General features: G+C 39.3%; 4 protein-coding genes across 5 annotated transcripts; all 4 read right to left on the reverse strand.

The window, feature by feature from the left end:
* Positions 1-84: 84 nt before the first annotated feature.
* On the reverse strand, positions 85-1,940 carry LOC106963293 (E3 ubiquitin-protein ligase RNF185-like). The gene is made up of 3 exons (XM_015058126.1): positions 1,337-1,940; positions 456-474; positions 85-354 (listed from the first exon to the last, which is right to left on the reverse strand). Exons 1-3 carry the CDS (start codon positions 1,534-1,536, stop codon positions 229-231), a joined length of 345 nt encoding a protein of 114 aa, XP_014913612.1. The 5' UTR covers positions 1,537-1,940; the 3' UTR covers positions 85-228.
* A 1,128-nt stretch (positions 1,941-3,068) lies between these two features.
* On the reverse strand, positions 3,069-5,568 carry LOC106963296 (chemokine-like receptor 1). Its single transcript, XM_015058130.1, has 2 exons — positions 4,433-5,568; positions 3,069-4,299 (listed from the first exon to the last, which is right to left on the reverse strand). Exon 2 carries the CDS (start codon positions 4,287-4,289, stop codon positions 3,276-3,278), a length of 1,014 nt encoding a protein of 337 aa, XP_014913616.1. The 5' UTR covers positions 4,290-4,299; positions 4,433-5,568; the 3' UTR covers positions 3,069-3,275.
* Positions 5,569-11,691: 6,123 nt separating this feature from the next.
* On the reverse strand, positions 11,692-15,081 carry tmem119b (transmembrane protein 119b). Of its 2 annotated transcripts, XM_015058143.1 has the most exons (2): positions 14,884-15,081; positions 11,692-12,666 (listed from the first exon to the last, which is right to left on the reverse strand). In XM_015058143.1, exon 2 carries the CDS (start codon positions 12,648-12,650, stop codon positions 11,817-11,819), a length of 834 nt encoding a protein of 277 aa, XP_014913629.1. In that variant the 5' UTR covers positions 12,651-12,666; positions 14,884-15,081; the 3' UTR covers positions 11,692-11,816. The 2 variants fall into 2 exon arrangements, with proteins under 2 accessions (XP_014913629.1, XP_014913627.1); XM_015058141.1 differs by lacking the exon at positions 14,884-15,081 and having other exon boundaries at positions 11,692-14,109.
* Positions 15,082-16,630: 1,549 nt separating this feature from the next.
* Positions 16,631-22,589, reverse strand: LOC106963307 (serine-rich adhesin for platelets). The gene is made up of 3 exons (XM_015058146.1): positions 22,314-22,589; positions 21,989-22,096; positions 16,631-20,584 (listed from the first exon to the last, which is right to left on the reverse strand). Exon 3 carries the CDS (start codon positions 20,564-20,566, stop codon positions 19,070-19,072), a length of 1,497 nt encoding a protein of 498 aa, XP_014913632.1. The 5' UTR covers positions 20,567-20,584; positions 21,989-22,096; positions 22,314-22,589; the 3' UTR covers positions 16,631-19,069.
* Between the last annotated feature and the right edge of the window lie 247 nt (positions 22,590-22,836).

Raw genomic sequence — 22,836 nt, forward strand, 5'->3', positions numbered from 1 at the left:
GTTTGGAAGAAAATATACAGTTAAATTTCTGAAAATTGCTTATTTAATCCCACCAGATTAAGACTGCCCTACAACATCCAGTTGCTCTGTGTCCTGCAGTCTTAATCTGATGTGACAGAGCCTTACAGAAACTTAATGTGACATTTTTAACCTCCGAGTGTCATAATGTGTATTATAACAAAAAAAAATATATCAAGTTTTAGTCTTCGCTACATCTGTGTCAACAGGTTACAGCACCCACCTGGGATCTTGTTGTCCAGTGCTTCCTCTTCCATATAAAGGAATCACTTTTTCTCTGCTGATGCCAGCTTTGCAAACTGGACACACTTGTCTGTTAGGTCGAGTTTCCAGCCACTGCATGAGCAAGAAGTGATGCTATTGAGCTAACAACTTATTTTGTAAAGTTTGCGGAATTTTTTTTTTTTTTGGAAGGGGATAAATAAGATCCAGCTTACCTGATGCAAACAAGGCCAGCTACAAAGAGCACAGAAAAGGAAAGAGTTTGATCAAAGAGTTTGACTGAAAAATGCTAAATAAAATTCAAACAAAGCAATCGGAGGCAGACATTTTTTAATTTAACTAACTGCGGCATAAAACTGATAATGCTGTCATTACTAAAGACTGATGAGTTTAAGTTGTAGAGTTCCACCACAAAATAACGTTATACATTTTAGTCAATTGTTTTTGTTCTACAAAAGCAAAATAATAATTTGCTTCTCAACTACATATAACGGATATTTTTGTAGCAATGTTTGCAACTTAACTTTAGAATTATTATTATTTTTTAACAGATTTACTGGTTCATCAGGATAATTCAACTATAGTAATCAACTTGTGTTCTGTGTGCCGTTTAACACCTCAGAGTTTTTATTTTCATTGTTTTATTCTTTGTTTTATGTCATGGGGGTTGGTGAACATTTTGAAAAACTTAAATGTGCTACACAAATAAATGTGACATTGACATAAAAAAACATTATGAGACAAAATACACTGGATTTAGCTTAAGCTTTACTGTTTTTATTTAAAAATAGCTCTTTGTAGCCACATTCAATTGGAAGTAAATATAATCATGTATGATTTTATTAGGATGAAAATTCCAAAAATATGTTATTTAGTTAGTGGTATATTCTCCTATAGAGAGTGTAAAAAAAAAACAATCCTAAATTGCATTTTTGTAAATAATTTTTTTTACAACTAAAGTTAAATACTATCTGCATGTCTGAAATTGTTTAACTTCAAAATTTTTGATTCTATTAGATTCTAACTAAAAGCAGTCCAGCATGTTGATACTCTGCTCTGATTCTAACGATACACAAAAATCCCAGTTGAATCTCACCAGAAAAGATGTCCGCATAAGCTGATCACGGCATCCTTGGCGGTGTCCAGACAGATGTTACATTCAAAAGTGCTGTCCTGGCTGCCGCCGTCGGCAGCGGTCGAGCTGCTGGATCCTCCCGGACTGGAGGTTTCAGCAGCGGCCGCAGCAGAACCAGAGGCTGCTGCCGGAGGAGGAGCAGAGGGGGCAGCGGCGGCCATTTATCTACTGCAACTGAACTTTCTCTGCCAGCCCCCGAAGTAGACACATAGGGGAGTCCGACTGAATTGGTGGTCGCTGACAAGCAGCAGAAAAGTGAACGGGGAGGAGGGATAAAAAACAAAAACAAAAAGAAAATCACCAGCTGCTAGCTCAGCTCAGCTGGCGTCCATCTGGAAACGGAAGCTACGCTAACGTTAGCAAGCGAGAAGGACAGCTGTACGGACTGTTTAATAGAAAAACTGAAAGTAAAATGTAAACATTAACGAAGCTAAATTCCAATTCAGTTAAGCTGTTTGTAAAATACCAGGTAGTAGCTGAAAATCGTAAGGCGCTGTAACTACTAGGGGACAAAACTCACAGCTGATTGCATCACATCCGCAAGTTAATCTGGTAGCTTCCTTTGGGGGAACGTTGGGGGCGTGTTGAGCTAGACTTTCTCTAACACCATCAATTTTACTTTTACTAATCTGTTTACTGTAATCTATTGATAATATGTGATGGTCTGTAATCAAATGGATATTACTTTCAAATCTGTACTTTTTTTCGTTTTTACCATTTAACAATCTCACTTCTAAGAACCTAAAATTTTAAATACATACCTAATTCAGTTCAGCTCATTAAAAAACAACAAAAACAACAACAACAACAACAACAACAACAACAACAACAACAACTTTATTTACACCGAAAGGAATCTTATAGCCTCCAAATATCTTCATAGAGTTGTCCTGTGAGCAGGAAGTACTCCAGTAGAGGTCAGTCTTGCAACGAATCTCAAGAAGCTTCTGATTTAAGGCTCTTGCTGTTTGACAGTCATGACATGGTAACAGTTCAATATCTGAGCAGCAGAGATAAAATTTCACAGTAATGTGTACTGGATGACACAATCAGTGGTTGGCAAGTACTACTTATTGACCCAATTTGTCTCTTTAAACCTATGACTGACTGTATGATTGAAAGCCGGGCCACTGGAGTTGGAGATATGATTCTTACTCCTCATAATAATTTTCATTTGTCTGAGGCACTAAGCTTAATTCGATTTGGGGAACATTATTATGCATTATAACTACTAATCACACAGCAGCACTATCATCTCTTTTATATTGTTCACATTTGATGGATTTAACATTCTATTATTCTGCTACACTTTGGTCTAAAGCAAGCTAGTGAGCAAATGCTGAATTGTTTTAGTAGTATATTTGATATTTTTTGAAGTAAAACTTTCAGTAATAACACCATGGGTTTAGGAGCAGTGGAAATTGGCATCCACCTAGGGAAATTATGGTGATTAACTACACAAAATTACCCTTACCAATAAAACTTTTTCAACCAAGTTAAGTCACGTTTTGTTCGGAGAATAAAATATTTTCACTATTAAATAACATACAAATTTTGAGTGTTTATTCAGTATGTTCTTTGTATATTTTGGTTTGTCTCAGTAAAACAACCATGAGACTGTTCATTTTTTTTTGTATGTGAGCAAACAATTTAAATATATAGAATGCACATTGAATTTTAATAAAATACTTACTTTTTAGTGCATAGAACAACAGTTTATTGTAGATAATTCATTTAGTTACAACCACAGCATTTGTTTCAGTTACAAAGGATAGCAAAAATAATTAAAAGCCATCAAAAAGTTTAAATAAAAAATACATGTTTTGTGTTTTTCACAGCTAAAGATTTAAATCAACTTAAAGAAGATCAAGATACAATATGTTTTTTTTTGTTGTTTTTTTTAGGAAATAGTGTGAGTTTGAATTATTTCCATTGATTTGGATCTTGAGTGATTGAACCCAGTCGTGCGGATATCCTCAGCCATCGCCTCCTCAAACCTTGACATCACAGAGCGCTTCAGAGTTCGCTTGAAGTCATTGCCGATGAACACGTAGAGAATGGGGGATATGAAGGCATTAGCTGCTGCCAGGGTGTTCCCCACTTTTATTCCAGCCTCAATAACATCTAGCCTGTGTTTCTTAAGGTTCATTTCCATGAGGGCAAAAGTATGGTAGGGGACCCAGCAGAAGAAAAACGACAGGATGAGTGCCACCATGATTTTATAAGGCCTTTTGGATCGAACGGTTGAGGCTCTCAGCTTCACACCGATCACCACGCAGCTGAGTACAATAATCAAGAAAGGAACAAGAAATCCACAGAAGAACCGACCCAGTACCACAGCCTTGTATGTGAAAATGGAGGTGTAATTCAACTGGCACTTGGTGATGGATTCTTGGACTGCGGTGGTTCTAAAAATTGCCGCAGGAAGTGTTAGTAGTCCAGCGAGAAGCCACATCACGGCGACGGCTCCGTATGCTTTGTGCACCGTTCGGTGGTTGTTTGCCCACACAGGAAACAAAACAAGGACACAACGGTCAGCGCTGATTATGACCAACAGAAACACACTACTGTACATGTTGAGAAACAAAGCAGAGGAGGTGAACTTGCACAAAACCTGCCCAAAAGGCCAGTTTGAGGTCAGCAAATAAAAAATGTTAAAGGGCAAAAAGATACAAACAAACAAGCCTGAAAGAGCCAGGCTGATGTAACAGGTGGTGATGACCGTTCTTTTCATTTTACACCCACAGATCCACACCACCAAAGCATTCCCTATCAGACCAAGAAACGATATGAAGATGTTGACCACGGCAATAACAAGAGTCAGAGAGGACTGAGAGTTGTCTGATTGTTGCAGGAGGTTTGTAGTTTCATTGTTTGGAGTGTAATCATCGTATTCAACGTAATCCACCTCCATTGTTAGTTTTTTCTAAAAAATAAAATAAAATAAAAATAAAAATAAATGACATTCCTCATAAACATAGTCATACAGACAATAGTGAAAATAAACAACAACTGCAATCCAAAGTGTAACATAAAGTAGATAAAGCTAAATACTTACTTCTTGTGTGGATGTAAAAACAGACCTTATCATCTCCCTTCCGTAGTTCTCTGTGCTGAATATAACTTCTCACTTCTCTTTCTCTGAGCGTGTTGCTTAACAGATTCAAGATTGCAAGAAACTAGTAGTTCAACTGTTGTGAGAAAAGGTTTGATGCCCGGTCAGAATGATAAACATCAGAACGCAGTTTCATTTCAGTGCCTAATAAAAGTTTAACACACACAAACATTTTAACATTTTGTGATACCACTACACATTAGGAAGTTTCTGAGACAAATTATTGCAGTGAATCAAGTAGTTGATAAGAAGAAGGGAAAAGACACCTGGTTTTGATTGTTTTTTTTTTGTTTTTACAAAAACTATTTTGTAAAATAAAAACTGTTAAACACATGGTTTTTAATTTTGTTTACTTTCTGATGACCAATGTCACCACTCAAACCCCGACCCCCCCACTACTTCTCTATTTCCTCTTTGACCCTTTGGTATTTCTCAAGCTTCCTATGTTCCTTCTTCCTGATGTTGCTTGGGATTGCGATATATGCCATGGCTGTTCTCTTTTCTATTTCGTCTAAATTCACAATACCCGATTGTCAGTCTGGATTCGCACGTCCCACACAATCTTAGCCTTATTATTCTTAAACACTCTTGCTGGTCTGTCCCACATTGTTGTCCACTATTTCATCTGCTTGGCTCTGGTGTTCCATGTAAGCTTTGCCTGCCAGTATGCTACGGCCTGGTTTTATGTTTTTGATTGTTTCAGGGACATCACTGCATTACCCTTGTCCTGGATCTTGTTTGACGTGGTAAACCTCAACCTCTGTAACTCTGTTCCTGTGATTTTATCAGTTCCTCCCTCTATGGAAATTAAGACTTGTTGGTCTTGGCCACTTCCTCAACCTGACAATGTATTTGTTGTATGCATCCTGAGAACACCGCAGTTTATTTATCTTTACTGAAGCCCACCATTTCTCAAAGTTTTGCAGTTGATGTAATTGGTTGAGCTCTCTCAGGGTCCCAGGCCAGCAGGGGTCCTAAGACTCCTGCAAGACTCTCAGGTTGGCCCTGGAGGGAGAGTCAAGACTAACGTTGGTGTTATCCTAAACTGAGTCAAACAAGAGTGACTGCAGACAGAATGTTATAGGTTTGATATCTTTGCAAAAAGAGGAATAAACAGAATGGGGCGCAACTGGTTTCTGGTCAGGTCATCACAGAAATGCTGATTTCACAGTATAATAAGAGCATATGTCAAGTAGTATCTTAATAAAAATGGGGAAGAAAAAGTCCTAATAATGTCCAGTCTAGAGAAAATGTGATCAAGACAAGTATGACCAAAAATGTAACACCAAAAGCAAAGAAACTAACCAAACCAACCTGGGTCTATTGGAAAAAGAAATCACCCAGTGAACAGAAAAACTACTTGCACCACGTGACAACTACTGGTATCAAGTATTTGATCAGACAGCGAGTGTTTTACATTGCTATGTGTTCTTCTATAGAGGATTGCTTTATTCAACCTCATTTGCAGGGTTTTCAAGATTAATGAACTGTTTAGTGTTGAAAACCACAGCATCTCAATCTGATTAAGTTGCTCCAAAACCAAATTTTTTGCATTCATTCTGCAGTGCAATTGCAGCTGGGCTTTAGAGCATAACCAAGCGAATTTTAGCTAATGACTTTTACTGTGGTTCACTAGTCATAGAAATATCTTTGCTGCTCTTTACTGATCGATATATGTAAATGAATTTGTTTCTCATGTTGAAGTTCATGTTGTAATGCAAGTTCTATTCAAGCAATTTCTCCACAGATCTGGTAGAAAGGGTGTGGATAGGAAATAAGCGGGGTAATTGTATTTTCATATTTTACCATGTTGGTTGGGATCTTTTTTAAGACAAAAGATTGCATTTGAAAACTGTTTTTATTTACCCTCCTCACTGTCATCCAAAAATGCTAACATGTCAGGTTCCATGAGCACACCAGTTCTCTCATGACAATTACAATACTGTCTTTGTCTGAAATTTTGTTTGATAAGCTCAATCATTAAAAAAAGATTAAACAGAACAAATCTATAATGGAAAAAAAAGTCACAAAACTGCACCTTCTGAGAGTTTCTATCATAAAGGGATTAGCCAAGAACAACACAAAACCACTTCTCGGGAACATTTCCTCTTTTAATTTGAGTTGAATGTTGGAATGCATAAAATACAGAAATACTGATACACACTTAGAAATTATACTGGATTTCCAGCTTGCGAATACCACTTTTGGAGTAACACTTGTTTTGATTAGAAACTTTGTGACTTTTTGTCAGTTTTGTTTTTCCTTGTATTTGTTTGTGTGTGTGTGTGTTTTTTTTTTTTTTGCAGCTGAAGAGTAGCTAAACTTGTGAGTTTTACAACAGTGTCTTAGAAGGTATTTATCTTGGATTTAATAATCTGTTTTACATTTTTAAAACTTTAGAAAACCCCCATATAATTATTTTTCCTATGACCCTATTACAACAGAGTATTGTGGCCACACTAATAAAATAAAGATAATAACAACAATAAGAATAATAAAATTCTAAAAATATAATCATAATATTACGAGAAAAAAGTTATGACTGTATTCTCGTATTATTTCGATTTTATTCTTATACAATTTTATGATTTTATTCTCGTATTTTTTATTTATTTATTTTTTTCTTGATATGGCCGTAATACTTCGTCGTATGTAATGGCAGTACTTTGTTTCTGTAAAAATTGGCACCTACAGGACTCCGTATATATGCTCCGGCTGAGTTACATTAACTGAGCATGCGCAGTTTGGATAAGTCCTCCCCGCTCTACCTCGGTGCTGCTCGGTCTTCTGTCCGGTAACGTTAACTGCGCCATTAGGTCAACATGGCGGGCTATGTGGCGAAGAAGTGTCTCAGTCCTCTGTCTTTGCTCACTCGGAGGCTCTCAGCTCCTGAGTTCATCACTCAGTGCTGCTACCATAAGAAGGTAAACAGCGCCATTGCTGTCCTCGAATCTGTCAGGATAATGTTTACGATATGTTTACTCTTACGTTTAGGTATAGATGTGTTGCTAAAGAAAGAACGGTGCAATTGTGGAACTTTTTTTTTTGCTCAGAAAATTACTTAAAGGTTGTTAGAAACTCGGGGATAACCAGAGGAAAGAAGCTTACATATGTTGCTGATAAATGTCCTTTGTTACATCAGAGCAGCAGGAGGCGTGTTTAACAGAGTTATAAATACCATGCTACATAGCAGGGAAGGACACTGAGAAATATACATTATTCATTGTTTTACAGTATCTAGTTGGCAAGTTTAAAACTAGAACCAGGTCACTGATCCTCCAACCAGCTGCCCGCAGTTTTAAATATAATTAGATCCTATTAATATGCTTAAGTGTCCGCCGTGTGCTAGAAACAGCTGAATGTCAGTGTAACTGCTTGTGTTTCATTTACATAACAGCAACAATATTCAGATTTTTACTTTATCAGTTTTGCAAATTAAAGTGGCCATGTGTCAGTCAGAATTAGAAAGGCATTAAAAATATAAGAGTTTTGTTTCACTTGTGATCTCTGGTTGTTTATATAATATAGTTTACTGGAATATATTGGGGAAATAACTAGGGGTGCAACTATTTTAGTAATCGACTAATCTATTGATTGTTCTGATAATTAATTGATTGTATAAAAAATGGCACATTCTACAAATTTTTAATTTAACCATTTTTGTCTTTTTTTATAAGAAATACTTAAAAAGTTGCAAATAAACAAATAATTAAATTTCCTCTTTAAATAAAAATAAATAAAAAGCACATTTTTGAGTTTGTTTACTCCAGTTAATGATTAATTGATTACTTAATTGGTTGACAATTATTTCAATAATCAGTCACATTAATCCAATTAAAGGTGTTGTGACTTTGTGCAATCAGTCGATGAGACTCTGTTTAAATGTTGCCATAAAACTCTACATCGCTGATATGTGAAGAAATACATCAAAAATAGTATAAAGTAAATTCTTTCAACATATTAGAACCACTTGAGCATTGAGATGACCCTCTGACCTCACACGTTGTCGGTCAGAGTGACTCAGCTGAAACGAAAAGTAGGAGGGAGGGACGGGTGAAGGGGGACAAATGACGGTTTTGTGGATAAATCTGATCCAATCCAAGTCTGTGTATTTCAGTCTCTTATGTAAGAAAGCCAGGAAACTGGTATTTACATAACATCCAGGACTTTTAGACATGTATTCTGGGGCAGAATGCTTTGTGGCACTCTGGGACCACAAAGTACAATTAGAGATCAGATCACAGAATAAGCAGCAGTGGAATTGCTCTCACGTTTTCTTTACACATCTCAAGGTGGTGGATCACTATGAAAACCCAAGAAATGTGGGATCACTGGACAAGAACTCCAAGAAAGTTGGAACCGGCTTGGTGGGAGCGCCGGCTTGTGGAGACGTAATGAAACTTCAGGTGCTGACTCCTTGTAACAAAGAAGGTTTTTTAAAATGTCATGGGGGTACTCTAAAGTGTAGAGCATTAATGTATGGACTTATGTTTATAATCCCTTTTGTTTAAAATTGATATTTCCATTTACAGATTGAGGTGGATGACCAGGGGAAGATTGTGGACGCCAGGTTCAAGACCTTCGGCTGCGGCTCTGCCATCGCCTCCAGCTCTCTGGCAACTGAGTGGGTGAAAGGCAAAACCGTAAGCTGACACTTTTCTACTTTCATGGTTTCCAGGCAGTCTTGAAGAGTATCAGAAATGGTTTCAGAACTTTCCAAATTTGGATAAGTATCAAGAGGAAACAAAAGAAAAGAAAGTATGGGAAAAAGTTTTGTTTTCAGATGTCATTTCCTAAAAAATAAAAATCGAAATGACTAAAAACCAGTGATTTTTATGTTGATTTCCATTTAAAAAGGATCATTCCATCTGATGTGCTACTTAATAATAAGTAAAAAAAATAAATACTGAAAGACCCTCTGGACAGTTAGATGCCAAACAAAGTATTACTATTATTATCATCAAAGTCACATAATTAGTTTAAAATGAAAATAAAAACAACCCCCAACAAATCAAGTGATGACTTGGGATTGCTTTAAAAATAAAATGCTGTTTACAAAATGCAAAGAGGTAAATGTTTCGTTTTCTCAACTCTCCAAAACTTTAAGAAAACTAATGGAAAAGGAATCTGCAAATTTCAGTTTTTAGAAAAGTACAAAATTTTGAAATGAAAAATCAGTAGGAAACCTACTAATTTGATGTCTTACAAATCCGAGTTGTGTTGTTACTTAAATTTCGTGTTTCTATTTCAGCTGGACGAGGCTCTGGAGATTAAAAACACCGACATCGCCAAGGAGCTCCGTCTTCCACCCGTTAAGCTGCACTGCTCCAGTAAGACAATGTCGTGTTTCTTTCCTCTAACAACATCCTCTCGGTTCAACCTCCTGCATTCATGCATTGTTTAATTGACCTTCGCCTGGTTTGTGCCTCAGTGCTGGCAGAGGACGCCATCAAAGCGGCCCTCGCAGATTATCGCCTCAAGCAGCACGACGACCAGCAGGAGGCAGTCAGAGCCAGCAACTGAACCGAGCTCTCCCGCTTTGAGCCAGATGCCGTCTGCTTCTTGTTCAGAAGAAGTGAAATAGCAGCGGCCCAGTACCTCTGTTTCACTTTCCAGCAGTAATTAAGACAAACGCACACTCGTCAACCCTTTATAGAACTGTTACACAAGGCTTTCTGTGTTAGTCTTTGGTCCTCTAACCCTGTCTACCGTATGTTTTAGCCTGTCACGTAAACGCACAATGTACTATTTGGGTTGGCGGTACAAAGCTGAGCCTTATGCTGTTTGAGATTATGTTTGGTTTTCAGATTGCGTTGAGGAGGAGTGTTTATTTTGAAAGGTGGGATTAAGGTAAAGATCTGCGCTGAAGACGGGGGTCCAGTAGTCGAAAGTGTAATTTATTATATTCACAAATGCTTCCTCGAAAGCCTGCAATAAAAATGTTTTGCATCATTACGTTTTCAGCCCAGTTGTATTTTTTAGGCCTCATAATTAATGGAGCTTATTGACAGATCTGCAGAAAATGTAACTTTTTCAATGCCTTGTTTCAAAGAAAATGTTTATTTTTATTGATTTTATATGACATTTAGAGAAAAAGCAAGCATTATAAAACTGATATACAGTTTTAAGTAACAGTAATTCTCTAAAATACTCATCCATTTGAACTTTTCATTCATTTGTAGAATAACAACCGTAGATGTTAATACTTTTTATTGGGATTTTAATTTCTAGGCTGACAAAGTAGTGCAATATTATGGAAAGAAATTGATTCCTGGTTTCAAAATCAATACTAATTTCATTATAAGCATAAAATAAGGCATTATGGTACTTCATAATTGGGTTGCACAATATTGGGAAAATTATTATTGATAATAATTAGCCCACATATTCCTCAGGATTTTCTACAATCATAAAGTCCTTACTGTTGTTCCTAAGCTTTCCAAACTCCCTCTGCTTGTCGACTCAGAGGCTCAGAATCATCTAGAAGGATTTTAGCAAACAGGGTTTTACAACCTGAATGGTTGTAGCATCATAGCATCCAGGTGGTCCTTTGTGTTTCAGGTGTTGCATATTTGATGTTGAAATGGAAATTCTGCTGCAACATATTGCATAGCTCTACTTTTCATCACAAATACAGCTGTAAAACTACCAACAGTCCCACACATTGTGAAATTAAGGTCTGGGCTTTGACTGGGCCAGTTTAAGATAGGAATATGATCTCAATCATCTCTAGTGGGACGTTTAGGGCCGTCTCAATTCTGCTCCATCGTACTGTCCTGTATTTCTCTCCATCCATGTTTCCCTCTTCCCACAGCATGATGCTGCAACCACCAGGTGAAACTGTCTCAAATCCTGCAGCATTTAGCAGGTTTTCTTCTGGTTGTTGTGTCAATCCATCCTCCCACCGACTCTGACCGGCTTATCTGTCCCTGCTGGAGAAATGCATCGACATGGAATAAGTTCTTAGCTTGGTAAATGAGGACTGAATACAAATAGATATCAGACATTTCTAATTTTAATTTGAAAAAAAGAAAAAAAAAAAGCTTCAAAATGAACTCTCTTCTTCATGTTAATGTATAAATTCAGTCCCAATGAAGTTGACTGAAGTTTGTGGTTGAAACACACACAAAAAATGCGAAAAGTTCAAGTACATGAATGCAATTAAAAGGCACTGTGGATCCTTCAACATGCAGTCATAGCTTTAGTCCTTTGCTAAAACGTCTTACAAGACTTGTTTTCTTTACAAAATGACACAGTAGTGGCGAGAATGAAACGTCGCTAGAGGATCCCTGTGAATAAGTTCTCGGCTTGTCTCATTAAGGCTGATTAGAAGGCCGTTTTCTCTCCGGCGATCAGCTGCAGTGTTGCAGTTTCATTGTGAATGTGCAGAGACGAGGGCCGCAGACTCCTTCCGGTCGGAGGCTCCTCTGAATCCCCGTCTCCCGGGTGAAGATGCTCTGGATGGTCCGACTCTAAACCTGCTGCCTCGGCTTCCCTGCTGTCGGGAAGCAGCTCACACTGCTCCTCCTCAGGCAGAGTCGGCAGCTGCTGCTCCGGGACGCTGTGGTCTGGTTTCAAGTCGTCCTCAGGACTGGGGTCCGCCGCTGTCTCGCTGCTTTCTGCAGCCTGAGGACACTTACTTGGCGTTCGTAGGCTGCTTGCAGCTCTTAAGATTTCAGCCTGGAGCTGCTTGTTGGAGTCCACTGGCTCCATTTCCAGCTCAGGAACGGCTTTGGCTTGCACTTCGTTGAAGGGCTTGGTGCCTCCGGTCTTGTCCTGATGGTCCACGTACATTTTCGAGGGGAAGGAGCACGGGTGGTAGGAGTTCACCTTGAGCCTGCGGCTCATGAAAAACGCTCCACAGGTAATGAGGAGGGTGAGAAAGATGAGTGTGCTTGAAACGAGGATGAGGAGCATGTTCTCCTCCAGGAACCTGGTGAACTCGCGGAGGTTTCCTCCTTCTCGTGACGGCTCCGGTGGTGGTGTGGTTTGGTACTCAGTTGGATGAACTCTGGGAACGACGGATGAATTTATGAGACTAAACTCTTCCTCATCCGTACTTCCCTCTAGGGGACCGTAAAGAGGTAAATGTGTGGCCAGGCTTCTGCTGATGCAAAACACCACACACAGGCTGATGGGACGCAGGGCTCCTGGATGCATGGCTTCCTCTCCGGATCTGCGAAGGTCCATACGGAAAGACAGTTAATGCTAAACGGAGGTATAAATCACTTATTGTAAACGGAGATTTATTGTCATGCGAATGACAGAGTCAACATTTTATTTTATTGTTATCAGTAAAAAAAAAAAAAAAGGCGCAGGCTAGTGAGCAATATAGAGTTATAGTGAGACATTAAACAAGGCAAGGCTTTTGATGCTTAAATGCCTCCAAAACTATGTGAATTGTCTGGAATGTTAACTTTATTATATTTCCCACTGTTGAGAGTATCAATAGATTGCATTGCATTTGAAAATATTTCAGTTACTGTGTGCCGTTTAGTGAAGCGTTTTACAAAATGGGAATGTTTTTCGAGAGCAGTATTTGTGTTTGTGGGGCTGTGAATCAGTCAGAGCCACATAATTACCGAAAAAAAAGAAGGAACAAAAAGTTGTTATTGTCACTTTTATCGTTATCGCCATAGTAACACAAAACAATGTGATAAAACTTTAAGTCCATGTTGCCCATCGCTATAGTTTGCTACTCTTGATGAAATCGTGGGGAAAGTGCTGGAGTGACAGAGTCCTGGTCATCAGGCCGAATGAAGGCAGCTGCAATTTTCCATCAGTTTCAAGAAAGACAAATTCAGCTGTCTGGAAACATTTCTTATCACAACAAACATGAACTGTCCTGGTAAAAAAAAAAAAAGAAAAAAAGAAAAGAAAAAAGCAAATAAACACTGTTCTTATCAAAGGGAGGCTGTAAAGCTACAGTTTTGGAGCAGTCTGCTAAACGTGGGCTGCTGGCTACAGCAATGTCCAGTTGCATTTTTCTGGCATATATAAGGAATATATGGGTTTGTTTTCATTTTTTTTTCTAATAAAACTCAGTTTTTATCACTCATTGTTATACCATGAGAGTCTCACACTGGCCCGTGCTGAGTTGAAATCTTTTCTGAATAAAACCCGATTTATGCATTTGCAAAAAGGACTGTCCTGACTCAGAAATGCCTTTTTGTAAATCAGTATCAACTTACAAGCTTGAAACACAGTGCCTTGTGTGGCACATATTTACTCTTTGAACCTTTTTGAAAACATTTGCAATGTACATACATTTAATATCAACATATTTTTTATTAACTTTGTTTTAATGCATTAACCTGACCTGACTTGACAGGAGAAGACTTCAGACTTTGGTCACTCAGTTTAGTGACCTCTAGTTTGACCCTGAACTGGCTTCAGTCTCAAGTTTCACTCCCACCAAGCCTGATGTTGAACACATGAGCACATGTTGACATTAGTGAAGGGAGTGTAAAAATAGCACACAAAACATCTGTTAGTAGATGTTTTACTGATTTACTGTTTTGGTTTTGGAAAGTCGTTAATTAACAACTTTCTCTCCCTGCTGCTCATCTGCTCCATATACTTTTTGTGTTTTTTCATGACATGTCAAAACTACTTTAATTGACTCGTCTGGACTAGTATACAGTATATCAATTTACAAATATAGTGAGCAATCAATGAATGCAAATGAAGGCATTATGAAAATTATACTTATAAAATGTAGTTTTGCTTAAAAGTACCACCTTTAAAACTGCAGTAAGTGTTCATTTTTGCTGATTGTTCTCTTCTATCATGGAAAGTGACAACAGATTAAAATATAATAAATCTACTTGGCCTAATTTTAAATGTTTGTTTGGGAGATTTTTTTTCTCTGTTGCATATTTCATGAACTGACCCTGTAAAGCCAGCTGTAGTTATTGACTTGGCCTTCTCTCTGTTCTCTGCTCTGTCTGTGTGTTAACTGGCAGCGGCTCACTGTTGTTTTTTTTTAAATCCATCTCAGCTGCATCTGTGCTCAAGCTGTCCCAGCTTCCAACTGGAAAATAAACTTTTTCCCCTCCACTTCGTGAATCACCCCGAGCCAAATACCCAAATATGTCTGTGCAGTCAGACACAAAAAAAAAAAAAACATGCCAGCAAAAGGGGACCAAATGGAAACAAAGGAAAAGAAGTTACACGAAGAAATTAAGGAATATTAAAGTTTACCATCAGCTTCTTTTATAGGTAATTATCAGCTCTGGATGTAAAATATATCCAGAAGTTTAAATAACTGAGTCTGGCAGCATCCTGATGCTGTCATGCCTCCTGACTTCAGACAGCATCAGGAGCTGCGTGATGCTGTCTGCGCTTTCCGAAATAAGAAGAAAACTTTCTAATGCGTTTCCATTTCACTCACCATTCAGTGTGGAAGAAGCTTCTCAACTTGAAATCCCCTCTGGTGGAAGGGTGACTGAAACCAGTTTGCAAGAAGCAAAGCTAGAGGCAGAGCAGAGCACGTGTGACTGATTGGGGAACTGTGCAACCTCTGCAAGTTTCAGGTTTCAGTGTGGAGGTTTGCCTGGATAGCGCAGGAGAGATGTCATTAGCCATGAGTGCAGATCCCTCCTTCTGACTCTGCTCTCCTCCCCCTTCCTCCAGTTTCCCCGACAGTGTCTGGGTTCTCCAGGCCTGCGCACAGATTGTTCTTGTTAGGTATGAGTTTATAAAGTGCTGTGGGGGCAGGGACCTCCTCTCTGCTCTTTGTGTGGCTAACTGGACATGGAAGGTATTTAAACGCCTTTAACCTTTTTATCCCGTTTTGTCTTATTAAAACCAAAAGAAATCCTGTGTATTTTATTGGGGCTTTATGCTGTCGATCAATACAAAATTAATTGTGAAGCAGAGTGAATGAAACAAATAAAGTACGTTTTGCTTTTCTTTACACAGAGAAATCTAAAAAGTGCAAAAAGCATTTGGTTTTAACCAACTTTTCCTGATACCACAACATAAAATCCAGTGTAACCAACTTTATGTGAGAGAAGACCAATAATGAACATCTCAGGTTCTCTCTGAAAAAAGAAAGAACATCTCTTCAAAGAAACACATCATGCTGCGAAGAAGCTTTTCTTCACGAAGGGACTGAAAATCTGCTCAGTTTATGGGAATATGGATGGAGCTAAATACAGAAAGAAAAGCTGGAAAAGATTTTGTCAGAGGTTACTCTGACCATTAAGCCCAACCTCCAATCAAACGGTTTAAAGCACATTCACGTGTTAGAATGGCCCAGTCAAAGTCCAGAAGCAGATCCAATTAAAAATCGGAAGCAAACTGATTTTCACAGATGCTTTACTCACTCTGACCAAAACTGAGGTTGATCATTTTAGTGTGTAGATCTGCCCTAACACATCTACAGCTCACAGTTTTTTGTACTCTTTCATGTGTGTCTATCACACGAAATGTCACAAAAACACATTGAATCTTTCGGCTGCAATGTGACAAAATGTGAAAAAGGTTTAAGAGAAATTGACACTTTTGCAGGTAACAACCACTCGCTCTGACACTTTATGCAGCGAGAAGGCCAGATGTGGCAGCCTTGAAGTGATGCTAATGAGTAGCAGACGACCACCTGGGGTTAAATGAAGTAGTCATAGAGCAGCTTGTGTGACTGACCTCCTTAATGCAGGGAGAGGTTAATGTTTCCTGTGGAGACAAAACAACTTCAACAACCAGAGAAAAGGCTGGGAGGAGAAACTATTGCAAACAATGAGGTGTTTTTCATCCACAAGCAAACGATTCAATGCACGCGCCGAGTGTGTGGCCAGTTTAGGACGGGAGTGTGACTGCGCCGGAGACGGCGCTTTTCTCTTTACTACTCTGCTTTGTCTGTGGCCGAAGACAATCCCGGCTTTATATGGTCAAGAGGAGCATCAGATGACGTCCGGCGTCAGAAAGGTTTACGTTGGTCTGGGCTTTGTTGATAGTTGCTGTTGCCTGCTTCACATATTTGATGGGACACAAAGGGGGTAAAAAAGGGACATTGTGAGGCTAATAGGTAGTCAGAGAACTGTTATCATTTCACAAGAAGGGAAGTGAATGTGAAATTAAAATCCAGTGTAGGAAGCAAAAGTTTGTCTGTGAAGCCTTTTGTGAATAAGGGAACTGAATGAGTTTAGAGAAGATCCAGTTTTATTATGACTGTTTGCCATTTAGAGAGCCGTAAAGAGAAGTTACAAAAGAAGTACCAAAATTACACATTTAATGATGAAAGACACTGTTTTCTACAGAAAACGCACAGAGTAGATGTGTCATTATTAATCTATTTCCTCAGCTCTGCTGCAGAGAAGAAGGAGCAGAAGTTCAGTAAATCTGACCAATTCTCATTTACCTTCCTAAAGAGATTTCTGATTTTTCCAATTCTAAACAATCATGTGACAAGACAATAAATATTAAGTCTAAGTTCAACATGCAAAATTGCGATTTTTGATTTTTTTTTGTATAAAAAGTTCAAAATGACTTTGATTCAACCTCAATTTCTTGCAGTCACAACTTCAACAGTACTAATCTCTATCCTCGTGTTACATATCAATTACAGATTAAACTTTGAGGAAAGCACATGTATCAAAAAAACATCCTTATTTATGTCTGAGTGGACTGGGCTTTTAATAACAGTATCGTTAAGAGAACACAATGGAGACAACAAAACATAAAATGTTCTGCAGAAATAATAAAAAACATATGTATATACTTTTTAAGTCTACAATTTCCTAGAGATAAACAACTAAAACTTAACTTGGCCCCCTTCAGTGTCAACTATACCAGCATGCTAGACTTTTTTATGCTTTCTTCCAAAAAACTTATGCAAAATTTTTTCTCAAAGATGCCAAAAAAAATAAATAAGAAATCCTGCAGCCCTACAAGGAAAAAGCCATTTTCAGCAGAATATTATATAGTGGATATAAAAAGCCTACACACCCAGGTTAAAATGTGGTTTCATTGTTACACGCTCATTTTAAATTGGAGTTAAAGTTCCTCTGATGGACCTCAAATGAAGTAAAACTCTTCTAGTGGGCATTGCCTAACATTTCCTACATCATATCTCAGTGAAAGCAATGGTTTGCAGAAACCTTAATGAGCATCAGAGGGATCACAGTGTCAAAAAGGTATCAGTCAGGAGAAGGTACAAACTTTCTCCAAAATGTGAGAAACACAACGGAGCATAGGGAAGACAAACGTCATCAAAAGTTATGATGAAAATAAGAAAACTGATCCTGTTTCTCTTCAGTTGGACTTGGGGCGTTAGTCAAAATGGAAAAAAAAACTTATGAGCGTTTCCAAATACCAGAGAAGGTTTCTTTTTAGCAGAAAACTTCAAGTTTCTGGTAAAAAGCTGAGGAAGAAAAGAAACTTTGGGACGATGACTCAAATTTTGTGCATTCTTTGTGTTAGGAAGTCAGATTTTTCAGGTTTGTAGTTGGAAAAAAAAAGCAAATATAAACGACTAGGAAATACAGAACTCAGTGAGGAACTTTTAGTTTGGTTTTCAACATGACTGAGTGCATTTAGACTGTGGTGAAAATTGCTAGCATTAACTGTTGCCACTTCACATATTTGTCCCTGGTTTAAGGAACGACACATAATGCCGTAAAGTATCTACTTGTTACAATGTCCCTTTTGTGTTACAAGGCACGAATTGTAGAGATGTATTTTGTAAATAGGAGTTAGCAACTAAACAGGTAGCAAATCCCAAAACTAGCAAAAGTGATCAGTCAGAAAAGGAGAACATTATTCAGATGCAGAGATGCAACACTCAGGTTGAGGAAGCTGTTAAAACTACGAGTGGTGCACATAAAAACAACAGGTTTTTATGAAAATGATCACAGTTCAAAATGGAGGGATGCCTTTCCTGGAAGAAGAATAACGTTTTGAATGGGTCCAGTCTGTGCTCAGACGTGCAACCACAGTATTTTAGTTTGTAAATCCACCTCTCTAAGCTCTCTAAAATACTTCTGATTTTCAGTTAAGTAATAACTGGAAGTAACATTGGTTACGAAAAACCTGTCATGTCAATAGGTGTGTCGACTTTTTATATGCCGTGCATATAACATTAAAACAACAATTATTGCAGTTCAAAAGGTGTGCTTTTACACATGGATAAACGGTGAAATCTATTCAACAAAGTCCGATTTTAAACTGTTAAGTCTTCAGGTTCCAAAAAAAAAAAAAACTGAGCAGTCTCTGCGAAGAAGAGCTCTGTCTCGACAAAGCAAAGGCTTCCTGTCTCTTGTTGCAAAGTGAAATCCCACAAGAGTTTTTGGTCCGGATGTTTGAAAGAAAAAAAAAAAGGAGAGCAGCTTTGATCGTTCTCTGCATCCTGGGTTCAATTTTCCCATGAGGGGGGAGAACGTGTGTAAAGTTATGCAAAAATGGCGAGTTTTGCTCAAAGTCAACATCCTTCAGATCAAATTTTGTCAGATCCGGGTGAACCAGCTTTCATGAAGTGGTAAGTGTTTGTGGTTTTTGTGTCTGCCACATCAACTCATCCGATTTCTGCATCACTGATCCAAGACAGACCCATTCCATCTCACAAGGCTGCACCAAAGCAGCTAAACATAGCGGTCGTTTTCTGGCAGGAAGCTGCTGAGGGTGAGATTATCCCCAATTTCCTCGTCGCTGTCTCCTCCCGCAGGGTACACCAGGACTCCGTTGCTCACCGGATTGCGCTGCCTTGTGTAGGTGTGACTCCTATCAGGCAGCAGAGAGGAGATGCACATCATCTCCGTGTCCTGCTGACGTTTCCTAACTTTGTATTTTCTATCTGACAGTTTGATGCAAAGGACAATGGTGGAAACTATGAAGACGGTGGCCACAATGGCCAAGACGGCGATAACTATGAGGCACTGCTTCTCCACGCTCCTGATGGAGCAGGGCGGAACCTTGCTGCTTGACGAGTCCTTTGATGGTTCGCAGGGAGGTTTTGTAGTCGATGGAGTCGAGCGTGTTGTTGACCCAACGATGTGAGGAATAAGAGCCCCAGCTGGGCTGGTAGAGTTGGCGGTGGTGTTGGAATAATCTGTTGAAGTGGAAACTGGTCCAGGCGATGTAGATTTGAAGTCAGTGGTGCCGGAAACAGAAGACGGTTTCGATGAGAGCTCGGTGCTGGTGGACTTAATGGTTCCTGAGGTAGGAACTGAAGTTGTGGGACCACTGGAGGTGGAAGTGCTTTGAGTAGAGTTATCCATAGAGGTGGTGGAAGGTACCTCTGGTCTGAATCCAGTAACGGATGTTGAATTTTGAGTAGAAACAAATGAGGTTGAAGTAGTCGCAGGATGTGTTGCAGGAGCAGTCGTGTTAGTAAAACTCGAGGCAGATGTGTGGGGGAGATGGTCTGTTGTCTGATTTACTGGTTCTGCTGTTGTTGAACGGTACGACGGCTGCACATCACTCGTAGCTGTCGTCATGGCGGTGGACGGATGTAGTCCACTTCCGGTCGACGCGACTTCGGTAGAAGTGTGCGCATGGCCTGTGGTGTTTGACGAGGAAATTTGTTCTTTACTTGTAGCAGTGACGTTGGCAGTGGGAGATTTAGCTCCACCACTCGCTGTGGTCACTGCAGCAGAAGTTTCTTCTCTTCCAGCTGTGATTGTTTGACTGACAGACGGAGGTTTGCTTGTGCTTGTCGTCAGCCCTGCAGGGAAGGTCTGTGCAGTTGCATTTGTCGTCTTTACAGGAACTACATCCTGGGTCGTCACCTTTTCTGTGGGGGCGAGAGGTTTGGAATGGCTGACTGCTACTTCAGCGGTAGTCAAACCAAGCCGTCTGCTCTCGCTTTTACTTGTGTTTCTGTCGCCGTCCTTATGGTCCGCTGTGGGTGACGCTGCCTCCGTCGCACGAGCAGCAGCATCTGTAGGTTTTGCTGGATGCGGGGTTGCAGGCTGCAACGTGCTTGCGTATGCAGTGATCCGCTGGTTGGCTGTGATGTCTGGTGGAACAGTGATGTTCGTGTTGCTGTTTTCTGGCGCTGAACTCGTCACCGACTCCACAGGAAACAACACACACACTCCCCACAGCAGCACAGCACATATCTTCATGTTGGAGGGCATGGTTGTTGAATATGAGATCTGAAATCACAGAAAAAAAAAATCATTTTGAAAGCATTGCCTGTATTAAAGAGACATAAAGTGACGGTGAATTTGTACGCTTTTCTTGAATTTCCTGTAAACTAGGGTTACATATATGTATGCTCACCGCTGACATGTGGACATGTTCTATTTATAAACAGAGTAACAAATATTTTTGTCACTGCGGTCAAGGTCCTGCCACAACTCTGGCTTTGTAGATGGAGAATAGGTTGGTATCAAGAATAGACGATAGATTTTCAGTTTCTTATTTTTTAGCGATAAGCCTTGCCTAGCTTCCACCTCTGTAGCCGAGGCTGGGGAATTTGGAGGTGGTCTTGCTTCAACATGACTCAATCCAGTTTGTCAATAAAGCAAAACAGACACTCAGTATGAAGCGGCCACTGCCATGCTTGACAGTTTTCAGCTTTGAAACTCTCTGCCTGACTTGTCCAAACATTCCTCTTGTAATACGACTAAAAAGCTCAATGTTTGGTTCTTTTCGCCGTGAAACCTTTCACCAGGATGCATGTTCTTCTTGTCTTCATTGTAGGTGAAAATTTCCATCCAGCTTTGACTTTGAAGCACGGACTCATTTATTGGTCTGTGTTCTCTCAGCTCATGTTGCCGTGGACAGTGACGCTGCAGCATCCTCCAGATACTAATAGCTTTGAGACTCATTAACTGCATAATTAGTCCTGATGATTTCCACCGATTATCTATTATCTGAGTCTCATAGTTTGGGCCACATGGTTGAAATCTGGACATAATTGGGCATTCTGACAGGAAAAACTAGTTCCAATCGAGATTCTGTATTTACGTAGATCCCAACAGTATTAAATAAAAAAAGAGATGAACCAACATAAATGAAGTTTACAAATTCTGAGTGGCTAAATAACCAGACAAGATGATGCTGAGATCCAGTTCAAGGCCTCAGAAAGTGTTTATCCTCTAAAAACTGCTAAGATGTGTGTGTAATCATACACATTGCAATAAAAACAGCTCAAATGCATCCTACCCCCCCCAAAATTAATACATCCACGCACATGATGAGTGTATAAACTTCCCACTGCGATGTTGACAAGGGGAAAACTGTATGTGACATTTGTATGCCAGTAACTTCTTACATATAATGAAACGATCATGTTCCTTCACCACACCCTTTGCTTCATTCTCACCAGAAAAACACTAAAAACTTCAGGAAATATCAGTGTTTTGAAACACTCAAACAGCGTTATCTGTTTTTAAAGAACTGCCACTGTGTCACAGTGGTAAAAAAAAAAAAAAAAGGTGAAGTTGAGGAACATGTCATTACATTTTACTAACAAACTCCATTACATTCAGGTAAAATAGGTGTTTAAAATTATCTTAACAAAGTGTTTCCAGAATCACCTGCTCATGCCTTACCTCGGTGTTGGACGAATTTGATGTTAGATCCAATAAAAATGTTCACCTCAGCTCATTTCAGGCTCTCATTGCGCACATCCTCGTTGCACTGATATGGCAACTGTTGCTCTGCTTGATGACAGAAACAGGAAACGAAGAAAAAAAAAAACATGACGGTATATCACACTTTTAGACGACTTAGATATGATGAGACACTTCCTTTTGAAATCCTTATCTTTACGCATTCACTAAAAAGAGCACTTGCAGTTTTAAAGAGATAACGACCGTTTCATTTAACCCCACCACCAATATTAATTTGTATCTGCTGAGATGGGATGAGACTCACCTGACAGATGCAAGGCAGAGCAGAGCTCAGATTCGTTGCTGCGGAGCGTCCTTAGCATGTCTAGTGTACTGGCTTGTTTAAAATAGCAGGAAGTGCTCAGTTCTGTAAAACACTCAGATGCTTGTCGCATGTCAACCCTTGATCACATTTCTGCCTCACATTTAAAGCTGCAGGTCATGTGAGAGAAAAGCTGCAAATGAGAGATTTCAAGGGACTGAGAGGTAACCGCAGGGACTGAGGATCAGTCATATGAGGACATCATTGTTTTCTTAGTATGTGTGTGTTTTTTTCCCCTGAATAAAGCAGTGGAGTCAACTGAAACTCCCTTTTATCAGTCAGAAGTCTTCATGCTGAGATAAAGCTGCGGTCAGATGACTGGTGACAGTGGCCAAACTGTAAGAGACTGGTGCATAATTTCATGCTTGGCCTTCTACATTGAAGATCCGAGTGGAAACAGACTCGTCCATCTAATGTGGAAACCGTAACTGTCACTTCCTGTACTGACTCACACTGACATGCGGTT

Source organism: Poecilia latipinna, unplaced genomic scaffold (assembly GCF_001443285.1).
Source record: "Poecilia latipinna isolate Pla-1442-1.1 unplaced genomic scaffold, P_latipinna-1.0 Scaffold1519, whole genome shotgun sequence".
Lineage (NCBI taxonomy): Eukaryota > Metazoa > Chordata > Actinopteri > Cyprinodontiformes > Poeciliidae > Poecilia > Poecilia latipinna.

What these genes read in the sequence shown, in the direction of transcription:
- LOC106963293 (XM_015058126.1), bottom strand. Translation starts at nt 1,536, where the DNA reads ATGGCCGCCGCTGCCCCCTCTGCTCCTCCTCCGGCAGCAGCCTCTGGT.
- LOC106963296 (XM_015058130.1), bottom strand. Translation starts at nt 4,289, where the DNA reads ATGGAGGTGGATTACGTTGAATACGATGATTACACTCCAAACAATGAA.
- tmem119b (XM_015058141.1), bottom strand. Translation starts at nt 12,680, where the DNA reads ATGGACCTTCGCAGATCCGGAGAGGAAGCCATGCATCCAGGAGCCCTG.
- LOC106963307 (XM_015058146.1), bottom strand. Translation starts at nt 20,566, where the DNA reads ATGCCCTCCAACATGAAGATATGTGCTGTGCTGCTGTGGGGAGTGTGT.